This window comes from Dendropsophus ebraccatus, chromosome 7 (genome assembly GCF_027789765.1).
Source record: "Dendropsophus ebraccatus isolate aDenEbr1 chromosome 7, aDenEbr1.pat, whole genome shotgun sequence".
NCBI classification, from domain to species: domain Eukaryota; kingdom Metazoa; phylum Chordata; class Amphibia; order Anura; family Hylidae; genus Dendropsophus; species Dendropsophus ebraccatus.
The window spans coordinates 128,904,977-128,922,256 of NC_091460.1; the positions used below are offsets into that span (position 1 = coordinate 128,904,977).

General features: G+C 42.5%; 1 protein-coding gene and 1 long non-coding RNA gene across 5 annotated transcripts in view; one reads left to right on the top strand and one right to left on the bottom strand.

The window, feature by feature from the left end:
* LOC138797802 (uncharacterized) overlaps window positions 1-17,280 on the top strand; it is a 131,503-nt gene that overhangs the window by 12,600 nt on the left and 101,623 nt on the right. For all 3 annotated transcript variants that reach the window (XR_011363996.1, XR_011363995.1, XR_011363994.1), the window contains exon 2: window positions 15,903-15,999. This is a non-coding gene — a long non-coding RNA (uncharacterized lncRNA). The remainder of the gene's footprint in view (window positions 1-15,902; window positions 16,000-17,280) is intronic.
* The window catches only part of MYOZ2 (myozenin 2), a 68,204-nt gene continuing 52,230 nt past the window's right edge, over window positions 1,307-17,280 (bottom strand). For both annotated transcript variants that reach the window (XM_069978449.1, XM_069978448.1), the window contains exons 4-6: window positions 16,134-16,263; window positions 7,189-7,372; window positions 1,307-1,767 (exon numbers count right to left, since the gene is read on the bottom strand). In XM_069978449.1, coding sequence (XP_069834550.1) covers window positions 1,533-1,767; window positions 7,189-7,372; window positions 16,134-16,263 — 549 coding nt within the window. In that variant the 3' untranslated portion in view covers window positions 1,307-1,532. The remainder of the gene's footprint in view (window positions 1,768-7,188; window positions 7,373-16,133; window positions 16,264-17,280) is intronic.

A 17,280-nucleotide genomic window follows, 5' to 3' on the forward strand; every position in this document is an offset into this window, starting at 1 on the left:
AGCACCAGAGCGGGGCTCCGATGCTGAGAGTTGCAGCGGGTCCCCGGCTATCACTGATAGCCGGGACCCACCGTGGATGACACAGGCGCATGTGTCATCCTGGATCATAAATTAACGTCGCTGCAGCATCAGGCTTAGGCTAATAGGCTACGTTAAAGGACAACTCCGGCGGGACCCCCCCAAAAAAACAAAACACAAACACACACACACAGACTACATACTCACCATCCCTCCGGTGACGATCGCCACTCCATTCGCCCGCCGTCCGCCTCACCGTCACCTGCCTCCGCCGCCCAGCGATGTCTCTTGCTTCCGGGTCCATGAGAGAGAAAAGGCTGCCAGTGCGCTTGCGCACCGGCAGCCTTTTCATTGGCTGGAGTGCATCACATGGCTTCCAGCAAGCTCAGCCAATCAGGGCTGAGCAAGCTGGAAGCCATGTGATGCGCTCCAGCCAATGAAAAGGCTGCTGGTGCGCATGTGCACCAGCAGCCTTTTCTCTCCCATTCACTCTCAATGAAGACGCTGAAGAGGAAGAAGACCCGGACCGCCCCCCAGCTCTGACGTCACCCGACACCAGAGAAGAGGACCGTGACGACTGTAATAGGTAATGTATACATTCTTTAACTTCCGGGGTGGGGGGTCGGGGGTCGGAAAGTGGGGGAAGGGGGCCAGACCGGGTATTTAACCACATTACAAAGTTATATAACTTTGTAATGTGTGTTAAATAAGCCAAAAAATTTTTCCGCCGGAGTTGTCCTTTAATTTACTGTGGAGAGGAAGGAGGAGGTTAACAATGGTTTTAGAGTCAGATCTAAATCAATGAGACACAAACGATTTTTCGATCGTTGGCTGCAATTACATTAAACGACTATCGTTTAAATTCGAACGATATAACGATTTTCTGCACAATAATCGTCCCGTGTAATAGGCCCTTAAACCCCCTTTGTATAATCCAAAATGGAATAAATACCCTGTAAGAGAGGCTATTGTTCCAGTGGTCCCAGTCAACCCTTTAAAACAATTACGCTGCAGCTGTTGACTAAACAATTTAAAGGGATAGCATGCATTGACAATGCTATCTGCTGTGCTTTGGTTGGTTGTAACTAGTCTAATATTTTACAATGTCCCTAAACGTCTCTGTTGCCAAAATAAGTGCGGTAAAAATAACTTCACTCAAATGATCCAAACGCTCTGCTGAGATTGAGCCTCTTATTCACAGTTTGAATATTGTGCCGTGATTCCCCAGTATGTGACCACCGTAATATCTGTCGCATCGATTTACCTTAAATGACAGTCTGGAATCATGTACAGTACTAGACTCGTAGGTGTCATTTATTGAGCACATTTTAACAAGTAGGAGTTCATCTGAGACCACAGTTACCATCATAGGACTGAAATAGTTAGAAAAATAAAACATGATGCGTTCTGAAAAGCAGGAACCTGCTAAGCACGGGGCGACAAAATATAAATCAGACACTAAACTACTGTACATGGGAGAAAACATTCTGGACTTCACATTTCACTTAGGAGATTTATAGATCATCAGATTCTGGGACATCAGGATTGAAGAGGAAATCTGAAGAGACGATAATATGGGGGTTTTCCGATGTCCATCCTTGAGGTGCTCTGTTGAAAGACCTTCTTGCCCTGAGAGGGTCTATAGACATGTCAAATGTAAGGTCGTTCATAGAAGGCAAGTTAAATTCAGGAACCTTGAAAGTGATCATTTTGGATGCTTTATCGAATCCCCCAAATGGCGTGGCCGCCCTGGAAATAATAATAACAAAATAAATATTCATAAATTCATTGAATAGTAAAAAGAGGCATATATTAAAAAGGTATAATCCGGATTTTTTAAATTTACTGAAATACTGTAAAATTTTGAAAATAATCAGCAAAAATGTTCCATTCATAAGTTTGCCTGTGGTGCAGATCTAGTTTAAAGAATGGTTCTGGATTTTCCCTGTTGAGATTAATGTCAAACTCAATTACAGATCAAATTTTTTTCTGTTTTTACCTTTGGGAACATACCTGTAAAAAGAAAGTGGCATTTAAAGGGAACCAATCACGTCAAAAATGGCTATTAAGCTAGGGAAATGTACTGATACATCACCCAGCACACTTCCCATACAAGTCCCTATATCCTCCGTCCCTGCAATGTATAACTTGTAAACTTACTTTTACAAATTGGTGCGCCATGTGGTAATGACCCCAAAATAGTCATCTGGGTGGTGGGCCATTTGCAGGTAGTCACCGTCCCATGGGTGGCCCTGCGATGTAATAACGCCCCTCTGGGCGTGAGGGGCGTTGTTCAAGCAGCAGTTAAGCCGATCATCCGGAGGTGTGCCGTAGCGCACTCCGGTGGGCTGACATTCTCATCACGCCATTGACAGCACAGAACGGGACTCGCTGTACTGCACATGTGCTGCGTGATGAGAGTGTAGGCGCACCAATGTACAACATCCCTCACTCCCAGAGGGGCATGATTACATCGCAGGACCACCCAGGGGACGGTGACTACTTGTAAACATCCCACCGCCCAGATGACTACTTGGTAAGTTTATAAGTTTTCCTTTGCAGGGAATAGGGACATGTATGGGAAGTGCTGCGGAATCTGTTGGCGCCATATAAATAAAATTATTAAAAATTAATATTATTTGTAAAAAAAAAAAAAAAATCAGAACATTATTAATGGCTCATCTGCAATTCTTTATGTCATTTTTAGATCATCAACCCTGGAAATACTAAGGGGGGACATTTACTAAGGAGTCTAATATGCGTCACTCTTCTAATGAGGATTGGTGGATATTTTGTTCCAATATCTTATGACTAATTTATTAAAATGTAGCGCTGCCATAGTGACTGCATCTAAGTAAAAAGTCGCAGAACTTGCGCAAGCATATTCACCTGGTACTGACCAGATGTAGGCCTGCACCTGTTTGTGCGACTTTTAAAAAAGTTGCAAATAATAAATTGGGTGCTTAAACCAGATTATGCGAATCTTTGGATGAATACTAAAAATAGGCAGATTAAAAAAAAAGTTGCATCTAAAAACTATTCGCCTGTCGAATATTGGTTCATAAATTGAAGGTATGTCTGTTATCTTCATCCTCTGCGCCGTTCCTGTGCTGTTAGTTGTGAAATCCTCTGCCTGGTAAGTTAGAAACAAAGGGGGTGGGACTACTGAGCAACTATCTGGTCCACCACTGGCTGGCCCCATCCATTGATGATCACTAGAAGGGGTGGGCTGGGGTACATAGCCCCGCCCCCAATGAGCATCAGTGGAGGGGGCGGGACAGATCAGTGCTGGGGGGGCAGTAGCCCTGCCCCCAGTGCTCCTAACAGCTTACGAGGCAGAGGATTCCAGAATAAACAGGTCTCAAGATTGTAGGGTATCTCAGTAGGTAGACCCTTTGTATTCTATGGATAGCAGATAAGCCTTAGTGGTGGCAAAACCCCTTTAAAAAATTATGTTCAGGAATTTCATTGGTTTCCAGAGATAACAAAAAAAAAAAAACATGTGGAAATGGGACGATATGTGGTAAAATTAAATCTTCCTTAAAATAAATTAAGCTTTAAGTTCAGCAGCTCTAATATTTGCTATTTTACATCCCTCCTGCCAGATCCTCACTCCTCTCTATGACTCAGTCTGGAAGTGACATCACAGTATCCAATAATTATTTCCAACAGCTGTTCCTAAGACTTTGTTATCCTCAGATAATTCTCACATATTACAGACTTGGAAAATGGTTCAGGGGGTTTGGTACTGTACATTGTCACCTCAGCTTAATACTGGAATTAGCAATATCAAATACTACAAACAGGACAGAGAAATTAAACACACTTTGCAGGTATGTAGCTTAATTTCAGGGTGATAACTAAGGTCATCATTACACCCAAACTGCTGTATATCTCCTGCCCTGGACTCTTTACTCTGATACATACTTGCAAACCCCAATTTTTTTCAAAACTGGTGATGAGTTTTCAAAAACTATCTTGAGCATTGACTTTGAAGTTGTCGGAAGAAAAAGACCACTGGGTCCATCTAGTCGGCCCTTTTAGTATTTTGTTTCTTATTACCTTAGGATAAATAAATGTTTATCCCAGGCTGGTTTATATTCTGTTATTGTAGATTTACCAACCACATCTGCTGGATGTTTGTTCTAAGCATCTACTACTCCTTTAGTAAAGTAATATTTTCTCACGTTGCTTCTGATCTTTCCCCCAGATAACCTCTCACTGTGTACTCTTGTTCTCGAGCTCAGTTTTTATTTTTTACTACAAACACTCCCCTCTTGAACCTTATTTAGTCCTGTAACATACTTAAAGGTTTCCATCACGTCCACCTTTCCCTTCTTTCCTCCAGACTATACAGATTTAAATCCTTAAAGTGTCACTGTCGTTAAAATTTTTATTGCAGAAATCAATAGTCCAGGCGATTTTAAGAAACTTTGTAATTAGGTCTATTAGCCGAAAAAGGCATTTTTATCATAAAAAAGCAGTTTGAAACTCTCCCCCCTGTCTTCATGGTTTTCCTATGGAGAGAGAAAGTAAAGGCAGCAAAACAGGACAACAAAGAGTTAATTTACATTCACATCTCTGGCTCTTTTTAAATGCAGATAATGGCAGATTTGGCTAATAAACCCACTTACAAAGTTTCTTAAAATCGCCTGGACTATTGATTTCTGAAAAAAAAAAAGTAACAACAGTGACACTTTAAGTCTTTCCTGATATGGTTTATGCCTCACACCCTCCACCATTTTTGTAGCCCGTCTTTGGACCTGTTCTATTTTATCAATATCCTTTTTTAGGTGAGGTCTCCAGAACTGGACACAGAATTCCAGATAGGGATCACAATCTCCATCTTCCTACTGGTTATACCTCTAGCTATACAGCCCAGTATACTATTATATATATATATACAGCCCAGCATACGATTATATATATATATATATATATATATATACAGCCCAGCATACGATTATATATATATACAGCCCAGCATACTATTAGCTGTCCCTACCGTCTGGCTGCACTGGTGACTCATTTTGAGGCTGCGTTCACACTACATATATTTCAGTCAGTATATGTATATTTCAGTCAGTATATTTCAGTCAGTATATGTATATTTCAGTCAGTATATTTCAGTCAGTATTGCAATCAAAACCAGGAGTGGATTAAAAACACAGAAAGGCTCTGTTCACACAATGTTGTAATTGAGTGGATGGCCGCCATTTAATGGAAAATATTTGCTGTTATTTTAAAACAACGTCTGTTATATTGAAATAATGGCCGTTATTTACTGTTATATGGCGGCCATCCACTCAATTTCAACATTGTGTGAACAGATCCTTTCTGTGTTTTTAATCCACTCCTGGTTTTGGTTGCAATACTGACTGAAATATACGTAGTGTGAACGCAGCCTAAAAGGCTGTCAGAAATCGTTACCCTTAAAGGGGTACTCCAGCGGGGAGTCTTTTCCCTCAGCCACCTTCTCCCCGGTTCCAGCAATAAAGTGCCCCCCCCCCCCCGCTGGAGTACCCCCTTTAAATCCTTCTCTTCTGAAGTCTTTGCCAACACAGAACTGCTGATATGATACTCGCATAGAAGATTCCTCCGGCTCAAGTGCATTATTTTACATTTGGAAATATTGAACTGCAGTTTCCACTGTTTGGACCACTTATCTAGCAAAGCTAAATCATTTTCCATATTGCTGACACCTCCAGGAATATCAACTCTATTGCACACTTTTCTGTCACCAGGAACCAGACAACACAGTAGGGTTTCCCTAGGTTGAACCTGATGGACTCTACTATGTTGCTATTGTTAAACCTTACCGACCATACCTTCTCCGTCCTATGTCATTTACAAGCAATAATAGGACCCAGAACAGATCCTTCTTGCCACCACTTGTAACCAGATAAGCAAACCTTGACCCTGCTTGGTTTTTTTCCAACCCTGAGCGTGCCACATTTATCGGTGGCTGAAAAAGCTGGATGCGGCCATAGGGAGTCCTGAAAAAATAGATACAGCCTATGGCCTATGTTTTCCAGGCCCCCTTAGGGTTGCATCCAACTTCTTCAGCCTCTGGTATTCAAATACCACTCAAGATTCACTCATCACTAGTAAGTTTGTAATGTTCATAGGGGCCTCCTGAATTCTGACAGCAGACATTGTAAGGAAGAAGGATGTGGCAGTTAAAGGGAAACTCTTATCTAGAAAAGTTGTCCTAGACGGATTATATGGCTACGTGTCTATGTAAGCTCAGAGACAAGCCATACCTTTATTGTTGTTGTTCATGGCTACAATCACTTAATAAAAGGCTTTTTTTAATTGGCACTCTGAAGTGTCATAGAGGCGGAGCCAGAGCACCTTTTGTGCCTTCCGCTGCCCTGATCACGCCTCTGTGACACTTAAGAGCAGCAATAATGTGATTGCAGTCTCGGACAACTACAACAAAGGCATGGCTAGTCTCATGGCTTACATAGATATGGAGCCATATAGGCAGTTTGGGATGTCTTGTCTAGTCGTTTCAATTAAAATATCAACATGCCCAATTGCTTTAGGGCCCTATTACACAGAGAGATTTATCTGGCAGATTCTTGAAGCCAAAACCAGGAACGGATATGAAAAGGAGAAATCTCAGTCTTTCCTTTACGATCTGTTCTCTGTTTTTAGGCTGTTCCTGGCTTTGGCTTTAAAGATCTGTCAGGTAAATCTGACTATGTAATAGGGCCTTTAGTCTGAAGATTCAGGCTAGCTTAGAGTATAATACTGATCATAAGTTCCTCTCAGTATATTGAGCTATAGACATGTATAGCGTATACTCTTTGGGGGAGATTTATCAAACATGGCGTAAAGTGAAACTGGCTCAGTTGCCCCTAGCAACCAATCAGATTCCACCTTTCATTTTCCAAAGAGTCTGTGAGGAATAAAAGGTGGAATCTGATTGGTTGCTAGGGGCAACTGGGCCAGTCTCACTTTACACCATATTTGATAAATCCCCCCCTTTAAGTATCATATGGTTTTGTTTGCTGAATACGGTTGTATAAAATACTACAGATGACTATGCTATTCTACCATACAAAAGGTTCACCATACCGGACACTCTTTTGGCTCCTATCAGTATTCAGTATGAAGTAACCAAGATTGAAGAACGTGGTGGATCGGTTGTTGGAAAATATTTACCTGTTGAAACTTCTGTAGTCCGGAGCCTCCATTTTGTTTCCCAGTGTGGGCATTTTAGGATATAGAGCTTCTAGCAGATCTGGGTCATTCACAATCGCCTCTTGCCATGGAGACATGTAATACTTAGGAACAGCAGTCTCATTGAATTTTTCTGGAGGAATTTCTTTAAGTGGAGCTGTGTATCCTGGGTAAGAAATGGGACACAATAAACAGTCACAAGACATAAAGTTGTAGTGTTCAATTACTAAAAGGGGTAGTTCAACAACAATAACAAAAAAATCTTTCAAATCAACTGGTGCCAGAAAGTGCCAGAGATTTGTTATGTACTTCTATTAAAAATTCTCAAGCATTCCAGTATTTATCAGCTGCTGTATGTCCTGCATGAAGTGATGTATTCTCTCCAGTCTGATACGGTGCTCTCTGCTGCCACCTCTGTGTGTGACAGGAACTGTCCAGAGAAGTAGCAAATCCCCATAGAAAACCTCTCCTGCTCTCCAGTTCTGGCTTACTATACATGGAGAGGTTATGACTATGGGCTGGTATACACTACATACCCATAGTATATTGACACCATTTCTAGTTAGTGGTTTCAGCTGTTAAAGTCATATCTATCACTAACAACGCACAAAATCACAGACAAGCTCTGACTATGGAGGCAATGACAGCACAAGAACTATTCAGTCGTGCGATGGGTTGGGTATTCTACATACAAGATTAGGATCATATGTCCTGTACAATGCCAAGCACTGGCTGGAATGGTATAGAACACACCATCATTAGACTCAGTGGCGTAGCCACCATAGAGGCAGGGTAGGCATTTGCTATGGGGCCTGTGCAGGAGGGGGACCCGAGGGAGAAGGTAAGAGTGTGTCCTTCTGCTTAACCTCTTATGTACTGCAGTGCTTAAGTGTCCCGATGTTAATTACATGCTGCAACACAAAAAAAGGGTTAACAGTCAGAAGACAAAGATCTCTCCTTCACTGCACTGATAACCTTTGACCTCTGTTCTCCGGCTGTCAATCAAGTAGGAAAATGTGCAGAGGTCAGAGGTTATTAGTGCATCAGCAGTGAAGCAGATAGATAGATAGATAGATAGATAGATAGATATTGCAGTGCTTTGTGTTGTGCGTAGGGGGGCTCCTTAAAATTTTTTGCTATGGGGCCTCGTGAATCCTACCTACGCCCCTGATTAGACTCCCTGGGGTGATGAGTTAAGCTTCATCATCTGAAAGTCTGATGGAGAAGTTTGGTGGATTCTAGAGAAATGCTTTATGTTATATTTTCTGTGCTATATTGTGTGTTAGAGACAGAATGAAGTCAGCCACAGACCTGGAGTAGCCGGGTGGAAGGGTGGCATGACTGGGCGAGTCATAAGTAGTAATGGAAAAGACAGCAAAGTTTAGGGATAACTCGGGAAAGGAAGGCTCATTGGAGTTATTGTAGAGAAAGGGAACACAAGGAAGATGTACTAAACATACTAATAAAGTATATAAAGTAAATAAAGTTTTAAATAAAATTTTATTTATTTATTTTCGCAGTGGCAGCAGGCAAGCTGATAGGAACTTTAATTAAACGAGGCCATCTTGTTCCGAAACAGTGAGATAGAGGATAAACATGAGTATTTTGTTTTGTGGCAACTTTTTTTTTTTTTTTTGCATTGTCTTGGAATATATTCCAACCCAAAAGAATAGAAGACTGTATTTCCAAATTATAGTTTGCAAACCATAATGCAAACCTACAGTTTCAAATGGTCTGTCCTGACTATATCTGTGCCACAACAAGCTGCTTTTTTTGACACTAGGGGAACACAATTCCATTTAAAGGGAACCTGTCATCCCCTGTGCCAGGGTGACAGGCTCCCGCCCGCCCCGCTACAGCCCCCTATACTCACCTGATCCCGCCGGGTCCTGCTTCTGGATCCGGTCAGGTCACGGAGATCTCAGCCGCTGCAGCCTGGCGCGCGCGCTGAGAGATGAGTCCAACACTCATAGAGAATGACTGGTGAGTCCAGCGCTCCGTCATTCTCTATGAGCGTTGGACTCATCTCTCAGCGTGCGCGCCGGGCTGCAGCGGCTGCTATCTAAGTGACCCAACCGGATCCAGAAGAGGGACCCAGCGGGATCAGGTAAGTATAGGGGGCTGTAGTGGGGGGGTCGGGAGCCTGTCATCCCGGCACGGGGGATGACAGGTTCCCTTTTACATTTTTGGCATACTGTAAAGCACCATAAAGGGAATGTGTCATCAGAAAATGACTTATTTTTAAAATTTTAAATAATAAAGTTTTTATGTTAAACATTTTTTTTTATAATTTTTATAATTTTCTATTTGTCTATCTATATAATAAAATAATCCTGAGATCTTGCAGTTTTCCTTCTCACCACTGGGTCTAAAACTAAGCTGAGACTTCATGTCGCGCCTGTTGTGATAAGAGGAGGCTGCTGTAAAGTGATCTGTGCAGCATTGCAGCGACATGTGATACCAGTAGATAGAGGAGACAGTAGCAGCTTCCTGTGAAATGACCTTTTCAAAGGTTACAGAGCATGCTCACATTCATCTCACGGGAACAGAGTCTTTCATGCTGTAAAGCATGCCACTAAATGTTTTTAAGAACAGCCCAGGCAATATGGCAGCTTCAATAACCATGTACAAAATGTTAAATAAAAAAAAATTAAGTCATAAAATAGAAACATTAGAATAAAGGAACATTGTTTTAATATCTGACTGTAATCAGTAAAAGAAAATTTAGGTGAAACATTCCCTTTAAAGGGGTACTCCGGCGGGGGGGGGGGGGCACTTTTCTGCTGGGATCGGGGAGGAGGTGGCTGAGGGAAAAGACGTCCACTCACCTCTCTGGTTCCAGCGGCGGGTCCCGCATCGCGGCGCTCCGGTTCCCGGCCGCTTCCGGGTGTCTGATGCGGGCCCGAGACGTGACGTCTCAGGTCCGCTCAGCCACCCAGTGAAGTGGCTGAGCGGACCTGAGACGTCACGTCTCGGGCCCGCGTCAGACACCCGGAAGCGACCGGGAACCGAGCACCGGAGCGCCGCGATGCCACCTCCTCCCCGGTCCCAGCAAAAAAAGTGCCCCCCCCCGCTGGAGTACCCCTTTAAAGAAGCTCTTGTCCTCATCCCAGAAAGTAATTTTACAACTTCTAGCAGCTCTAACTTTTCATTGCTGTTTTCCGTAGAGTTATACAGTGACAATGTTTTCAGCTAACACTGGCTTTCCAGGAATGAGTTGATATTGTAACTTGGGAGACCCCCGTACAGGTACTTCCATTGAATAGAACTTCCATCGTGTAAGAGGTAAATAGCTGATACTTGTATTTATATATACACAGCAAAGACAACCAAAAGCAGTGAAGCGTTATAATCTTAGCTCTGCTATCAGCTTGTACAGAAGACGAGATAAGGTAGAGATACAAAAAGAAAACAATAACAAGAAAATCGAGGCTGGAGACATAACATTAGTGAGCAGAAACTGGAGCATAGTAGTTTCAGCCCTTTGGCCGACATACTGTATATCTGGAAGGGATGTAGACTTTGTGCTCTGTACAGCAGTGAATGGAAATAAAGGAGGGGTATAGAAGCCACTAAGTGCAAATAACAGGATTTTAACACTTCATAATACTTTATCATGTACAAGTACAGTAGCCGCACATGACTTTCCGGGTGAGTCTCTGAATATTAGGAATTCTTCACGTAGGGTGGATCTGTATAAAAGAAGCTAAGATGCTTTTTTAGTAAAGCTGCTTTGTCTTCCCATTGAAAACACTTAACACTGGCCTGTCCGGAAAACCGGGGTGTTAAAAAGCACATAGCTAAATAGGGCTAGTCATCAGGATTCTGGCCATATTTTTTTTCCTATCTCCATAGTTTTCAGTGCCAAGATAAAACCTTTTTGTTACTATGTAAATTAGGCAAAAAAACTTAGGGGTATTCCCTAGCATTGCAAAAGCCCAGGTATGTCCAGTCTAAGGGCCCTATTACACAAGACGATTATCATGCGGATAATCGTTACATCAGTTCAATTTAAAGAATAATCATTCCGTGTAATTGCTGGCAACAATCAAAAAATCGTTTGTGTGACGTTGATCGTTCATGTAGATCTGACCCTAAAATTATCGCTAATCGTTTGCTGTAGTTCCGCATTCGGTCGCTAATCGTTTAGTGTAATTCCAAATTGTTCCTTCTTTAGCTGGGATCAGATGGAGTAAACAATCACAGTAACGACCGTTGTAATCATTGTAACTAACGACTATTGTTCTGTATAATAAGGTGAACGATCTCAGGTTAACAATAAACAAGCACGTTAAAATCGCTTTGTCTAATAGGACCCTTAGGGTAGTATTACACGGGCCGATGGGGGCCCGATAATAAATGTAAATGAGCACCGATCTGCTAGATCGGCGCTAGTTTACTGGGCGTATTACACGGCCCAATAATCGTTTAACAAGGGCTGCAGGGACATCGTTACCGATGTCCTTGCAGCCCTTGCTTAAACTCTATACATTACCTATCCATGCTCCTCTAGTGCTCTCCTTCTCACCGACTCCCGCGCACTGCAGCTCCAGAGAGGCCTATGTAAGCTGACTCAGTGGCTGCGGAGATTCAGGCCAGTGATTGGCTGAGCGGCCTTTCAGCTCAGACAGGCCTCTCTAAAGCTGGTGGGAGTCCCGCCCCAAGTGCACCAAACCACCTTATTAGCATAGGGATTTAACTACAACCTATATACAGAATATTGTATGTGGGATTGGACCACCCCTCCAGGAAAAGCAATCATAGATGACAGAAATGGAGTTCACATGGGGTAACATGACTTTTATTGCTATCGAAATTTCAGGTGTTGTGTTTCCTAGTGAGGATGTTTATATTACCATATGCATTTTAGTTCTTCTATTTTTACTTCTTATGCAATCTAATAGTCTGAAGAATATCTAGTTTGGGATAAAACATCATACTACTATGTTTGGGGATTGTATTACCTAATAAAACAAACATAAATGTATTTCTAACACAAGCCTAAGGAGTGCCGACTTCTTTGTTCTTGTTGAACTAAGGAGTGGACTGTCGTGAAGCCTTCCTGTCCACATAGACAGGCCATGATGTAACTGTGTGCAGAATAACTGGAAACTTGTATGGTCAACTCCTATCTCCACCGCAAACAGCCCAAGATGGATGTGTAATGTATAAGGTGAGAATAGGGGATAAGCAACCATCAGCGACTGAGATGTTGCTTTTTACCAAAAAAAACATTGTATGTCTACCTGCCCAACTCTTAAAGGGAAATACGACACCTATTTTTACTGAATAAAAACAGATTGTTAAAAAAATGTTCTTTTTTTCTGATCAGTTTCCATTTTGTGATTATAATTTTTAGGACATTAGAAGGCTTAGAAGTTTAGCGGTAGGTTTTACTGCATGTCCTCCACTCCAGATTATACACAGGTCATATGAAGCGGAGATCAGATGAAACAAATATTATTTTTTTTTTTTACTAAAAAACATATTGAAAACACACACAAAAAAAGCTGTGGTCTCTTTCTAAAGTGTCACAATACAAGAACATCACTGGCCATCCTAAATAATAATATTTAATATCTTGTATTGCAACACCTGAGAAAGAAACTGCAGCTGTTTTGAAATGTGTTTGGTTTGTAACATATGTTTTTTAGTACTTTTTGCGCTTTATGAAGGTTTTTTTTACTTCTTCCATTTGGTCTGCTCTTCATATGGGCTGTGGAGGATGTTTGGTATGTTAGATCCCCTGGAGTTATTATACAGGAGGAGCTGTGGTCCCATATGATTCGGTTGGAATACAAACAATTTCGGAGTGTTTTGCCTCTCTCTGTTGCACCCTACCCAGGTGAGATCATTACCTTAGTCTTATCATTTGCATTGTGAGTTGTCTGCACTATTGAGTAGTGATGAGCAAACATGTTCATAAATGTTCGTATGAACATTGTGTTCTCCGATCGCAAACAATTTGTTTGATGATCGGAATGGTTATAACGATCATTTCCGAACATATTCGAACATGCGAACGTTTATCTCGCGATGTACGCAACTGCGCAAATTACGCTTTGCACAGGATAATCTGTATGCATGTGCGTAACTCTTGACCGAAACGTACGGAATGGCCTTATATTTCCTTTGCGCCTGATAATCTGTAGGAATATGCGTAGACCAAACCATACGCTTCTACTGTACGTTCGTTATTTGTTCGTGAATCTTCGGCAAACACGGACCGTTCACGATCATTTTTTTTTTATGTTTGTGTTGGGGATCTGAACCGAACATCTGGATGTTCGCTCATCACTACTATGGAGCGCTGTCTCTGCTTTTTTTTTCTAGCAGTAAATGTTGACATTTTCAGTCAAGTTTCCAGCATTTCGGAAGTGCATGGCGAGTCCTGTATGCTAGAAACCCCCAAAAATCACCCCATTTTAAAAACTGCAGCCTGCAAAGAATTAACAACAAGGTTTAGGAATTTTGTAAACCCTTTAGGTTTAGGGTGTTTTTTTTCAGTCACCATATTGGGTTCTAAAAGGACCCTATTTTGGGAATTTATGTTGGGGAGTAGTGAACTGCCCCCCAGTTACTGCCTATAGTTCAGCCTAGGGCTATCTCATACTATATTTTAATATACTGTATATTATCCTACAAGTTTACAATACAACAAAGTCTATCGTTAGAAAGGTCGCCGGCACTACTCCTAGGCACAGCTAGAGATAGATAGCAGGAACTATGTATGAATAGGACTGACAATCGTTGCCACAGAGGTGCACCTCACGCAGAATAGTCTGGAATATACTGCAGCGTTATTGAAGAAAAAGCTGAGGGCACTCACAGTTTTCGTGCATACTCTTCATTCCTGTTAATAGTTTTGTGCTGTTGAGTGTTTGGCATCCCCGTCTGCGATGAAATGTCCTGCTGGCTTTTAAAGTATCACCAGGAATAAAGAGTTTGCACGAAAGCGGTGAGTGCCCTTAGCTTTTCTTCAATAACTCTGCTATCCTTCAAGCTTAGCTACTTTGCCTAGAAACTTGACAGTGTCTGTTCATTTTAAACCAATAGGGGGATATCTCATAGTTACATAATAAGGCTATGTTCACACTACGTAAAAGTACGGCTGTTGTTTTCATCGGCAACAACAGCCGTACTTTATGCAGTGTGGAACATTGCCTTTTGTTCTATGGGATCCCGTCCGGAGCGTATACACAGCTCCGGCCGCTTGCTTCATTGTGTCCTATGGGGAGTTCTGATGCGGGCGCGCACTGATGCACCCGCATCAGAACACTACGGCCATAAAGATCATCCGGCAGGTACTGCAGTACAGGCCGGGATGATCTGTGAAGAGACCGGCCGTTCCGTGACCCGGCCGGGTCATGGAATGGCCGTTCCGATACGTAGTGTGAACATGGCCTAATAATAATAATAATGATGATGATGATGATGATGATGATGATGATTATTTATTTATAAAGCGCCCTTAATTCCAGAGCACTATACAAGCAATAAGGGTAACAAACAGGAACAATACAGGATCAAAACACATTACATTACATATGGCAGACTGGTACGCGGGGAAAGAGCACCCTGCCCGTGAGGGCTTACAATACATAATTAAAGGGGTTATCTAGCGAAAATCTTTTTCTTTCAAATAAACTGGTTTCAGAAAGTTATATAGATTTGTAATTTACTTCTATTTAAAAACCTCCAGTCTTCCCATACTTATCAGCTGCTGTATGTTCTTTCCAGTCTGACACAGTGCTCTCTGCTGCCACCTGTGTCCGACACAGGAACTGTCCAGAGCAGGAGAGGTTTTCTATCGGAACTTGCTGGTGCTGTGACAGTTCCTGTCTCGCGGTGGGTTCAGACTAAGAAATTCTCGCGGATAAATTTCCACAAATTCCGTCACTAGAACACGCTCACGGTTGCGCGCCTTTCCGCCGGCTCCATAGACACCATTCTATGGGCCGGCTGATTCCGCTATCCGCTGAAATAATTGACGTGTCAATTTCGGCAGAATGTGGAATCCGCCTGTGCATAGAATGGTGTCTATGGCAAGGGCGGAGAGGCGCGTCCGTGAGCGCGTACAGGCAACGGATTTCGGCGGAATTTATCCACGAGAATTCCGTAGTCTGAACCCACCCTCGGACAGAGATATCAGCAGAGAGCACTGTGTCAGACTGGAAAGAAAACACCACTTCCTGCAGGACATACAGTGGCTGATAAGTACTGGAAGACTGGATATTTTTTTTAAATAGAAGTAAATTACAAATCTACATAACTTTCTAAAACCAGTTGAAGGTTGTAAAAAATAAATAAATAAGTATCTGCAGTTTTGGTCTTCCTGTCTCCTTCTCAACTTACAAGTCTGACTGATCCTATCAGCATGTCTCTGCCAGTTAGTGTGACTTCCTTCCCAAAGATACTCATTCTTCTTCTTATTGAGTGCAGGGTGACAGTAGAGCTTTTTCATGTATAAGGAGAAAAAAGACAAGTGGAACCCACACTGTACAGGAATGGCAATTGTGAAATAGAAAATATTTTATCCCGATGTCTCTTTAAAGTAATGACCAGACAGGACAGGAGTGCTGTCACCTTATCCAGTCTGTACAATTACAGCATGTGTGTTCCATTATATAATCGGATTAGTAAGTGTTATGTGATCCTGGCGCAAGTGCTGACTATCTGCTCTCATTATCACGCAGGTTATACAGAAGATGTTCGGCATAACCATGTAATACAATCAGCATGATGCTGCGGCTTATAGCAAACATTTTCCATTGCGTTTAACACAGATTACAGGTATGATAATATTGGTCATCCTATAACAATTACATATTATATAGTGGCAGAAGCTTTTCAATGACTAATGTTTGTACAGTTCATCAGGAGGAATATCCAACAATAGTTATGGAATACGAACGGCTTAGACTTGCCTGGTGCAATGTTTTCAGGGTTCGGAGGGCTCCTCGGATCCGGTGTATTAGGAGGCGTTTGTGGAGCTGTTTGTTGGATAGATTCAGTAGAGGGGTCTTCTGTCTTTCCATTCTGATTAAACTGAGTTTGCTAAATGAAAAATGTAAAAAACAAAAAAAACAAAACATGGTTACTTCATAAGGATTGCATGGTAAGATATTTATGAAGTTGTGTCCGTGGTGAGTGGCAGGGACCGGCCACAGGACCCCCGCTGGGCTCTTGGATTTCCCGAGCTGACATCACAGCCCGGCTAATGGACTGACCGCTCAGCTAGTCAGTGACTAGGGTGGTCCCTGGTTGGCTGAGCAGCCAGTCCATCAGCTGGGACAGGCCTTTTCCCCCGAGTCGTGAACTTAGGGAACAATGACTTCTGGCAGGGGTCCTGGCGGGCTCGGGGGGAGGTAAGTTCCTACTTGTAATCAATTTCCCCTCTGCCCCCTCTGGCTGCCTGATTTTATAATGCACCGGACTTCTCTTTTAAATTTAAACTTATGAAGAAAGGTGGTAGCAAAGTGAAACATGTGTACAGACTTTCAGTCCAGTTAAATATGGGATGTGATAAGGCATAGGTTTATTGAAGAAATAATAAAAAATGACCATCAATTAGCAGTTATGCCCGTTCCTGCAGAATGATAAATGACCAGAAGTTGACATGTTTCAGCCATGGCCTAGCCCTTAAAGGAGAAGTCTGTCAATTTTTTAAAAATCCTGCAGCCGGCAGGGAGGAATTTGATAAACAGTAGGAACTTACCTCTCCCTGTGCCCGTGGTGAGCAGCGGGACCGGCCTCAGGACTCCGGCTGGAAGGAACTTCTCCCCCGAGTTGTGATGACGTCACGACTTGGGGGAAAATTCCTGTCCCAGCTGATAGACTGGACGCTAAGCCAATCAGTCCTGCCCTAGTCACTGACTGGCTGAGCAGCCAGTCCATTAGCCTTGTCCATTAGGTTATGATGGAGTCTGGCGGGGTTCCCGAGGCCGACCTTGTCAATTACTGCGGGCACGGGGAGAGGTAAGTTCCTAATGGTTATCAAATTCCCCCTTACCCCTGCCGGCTGCCATATTTTAAAAATGCTGGACTTCTCCTTTAATCATAAGAACAGTATGA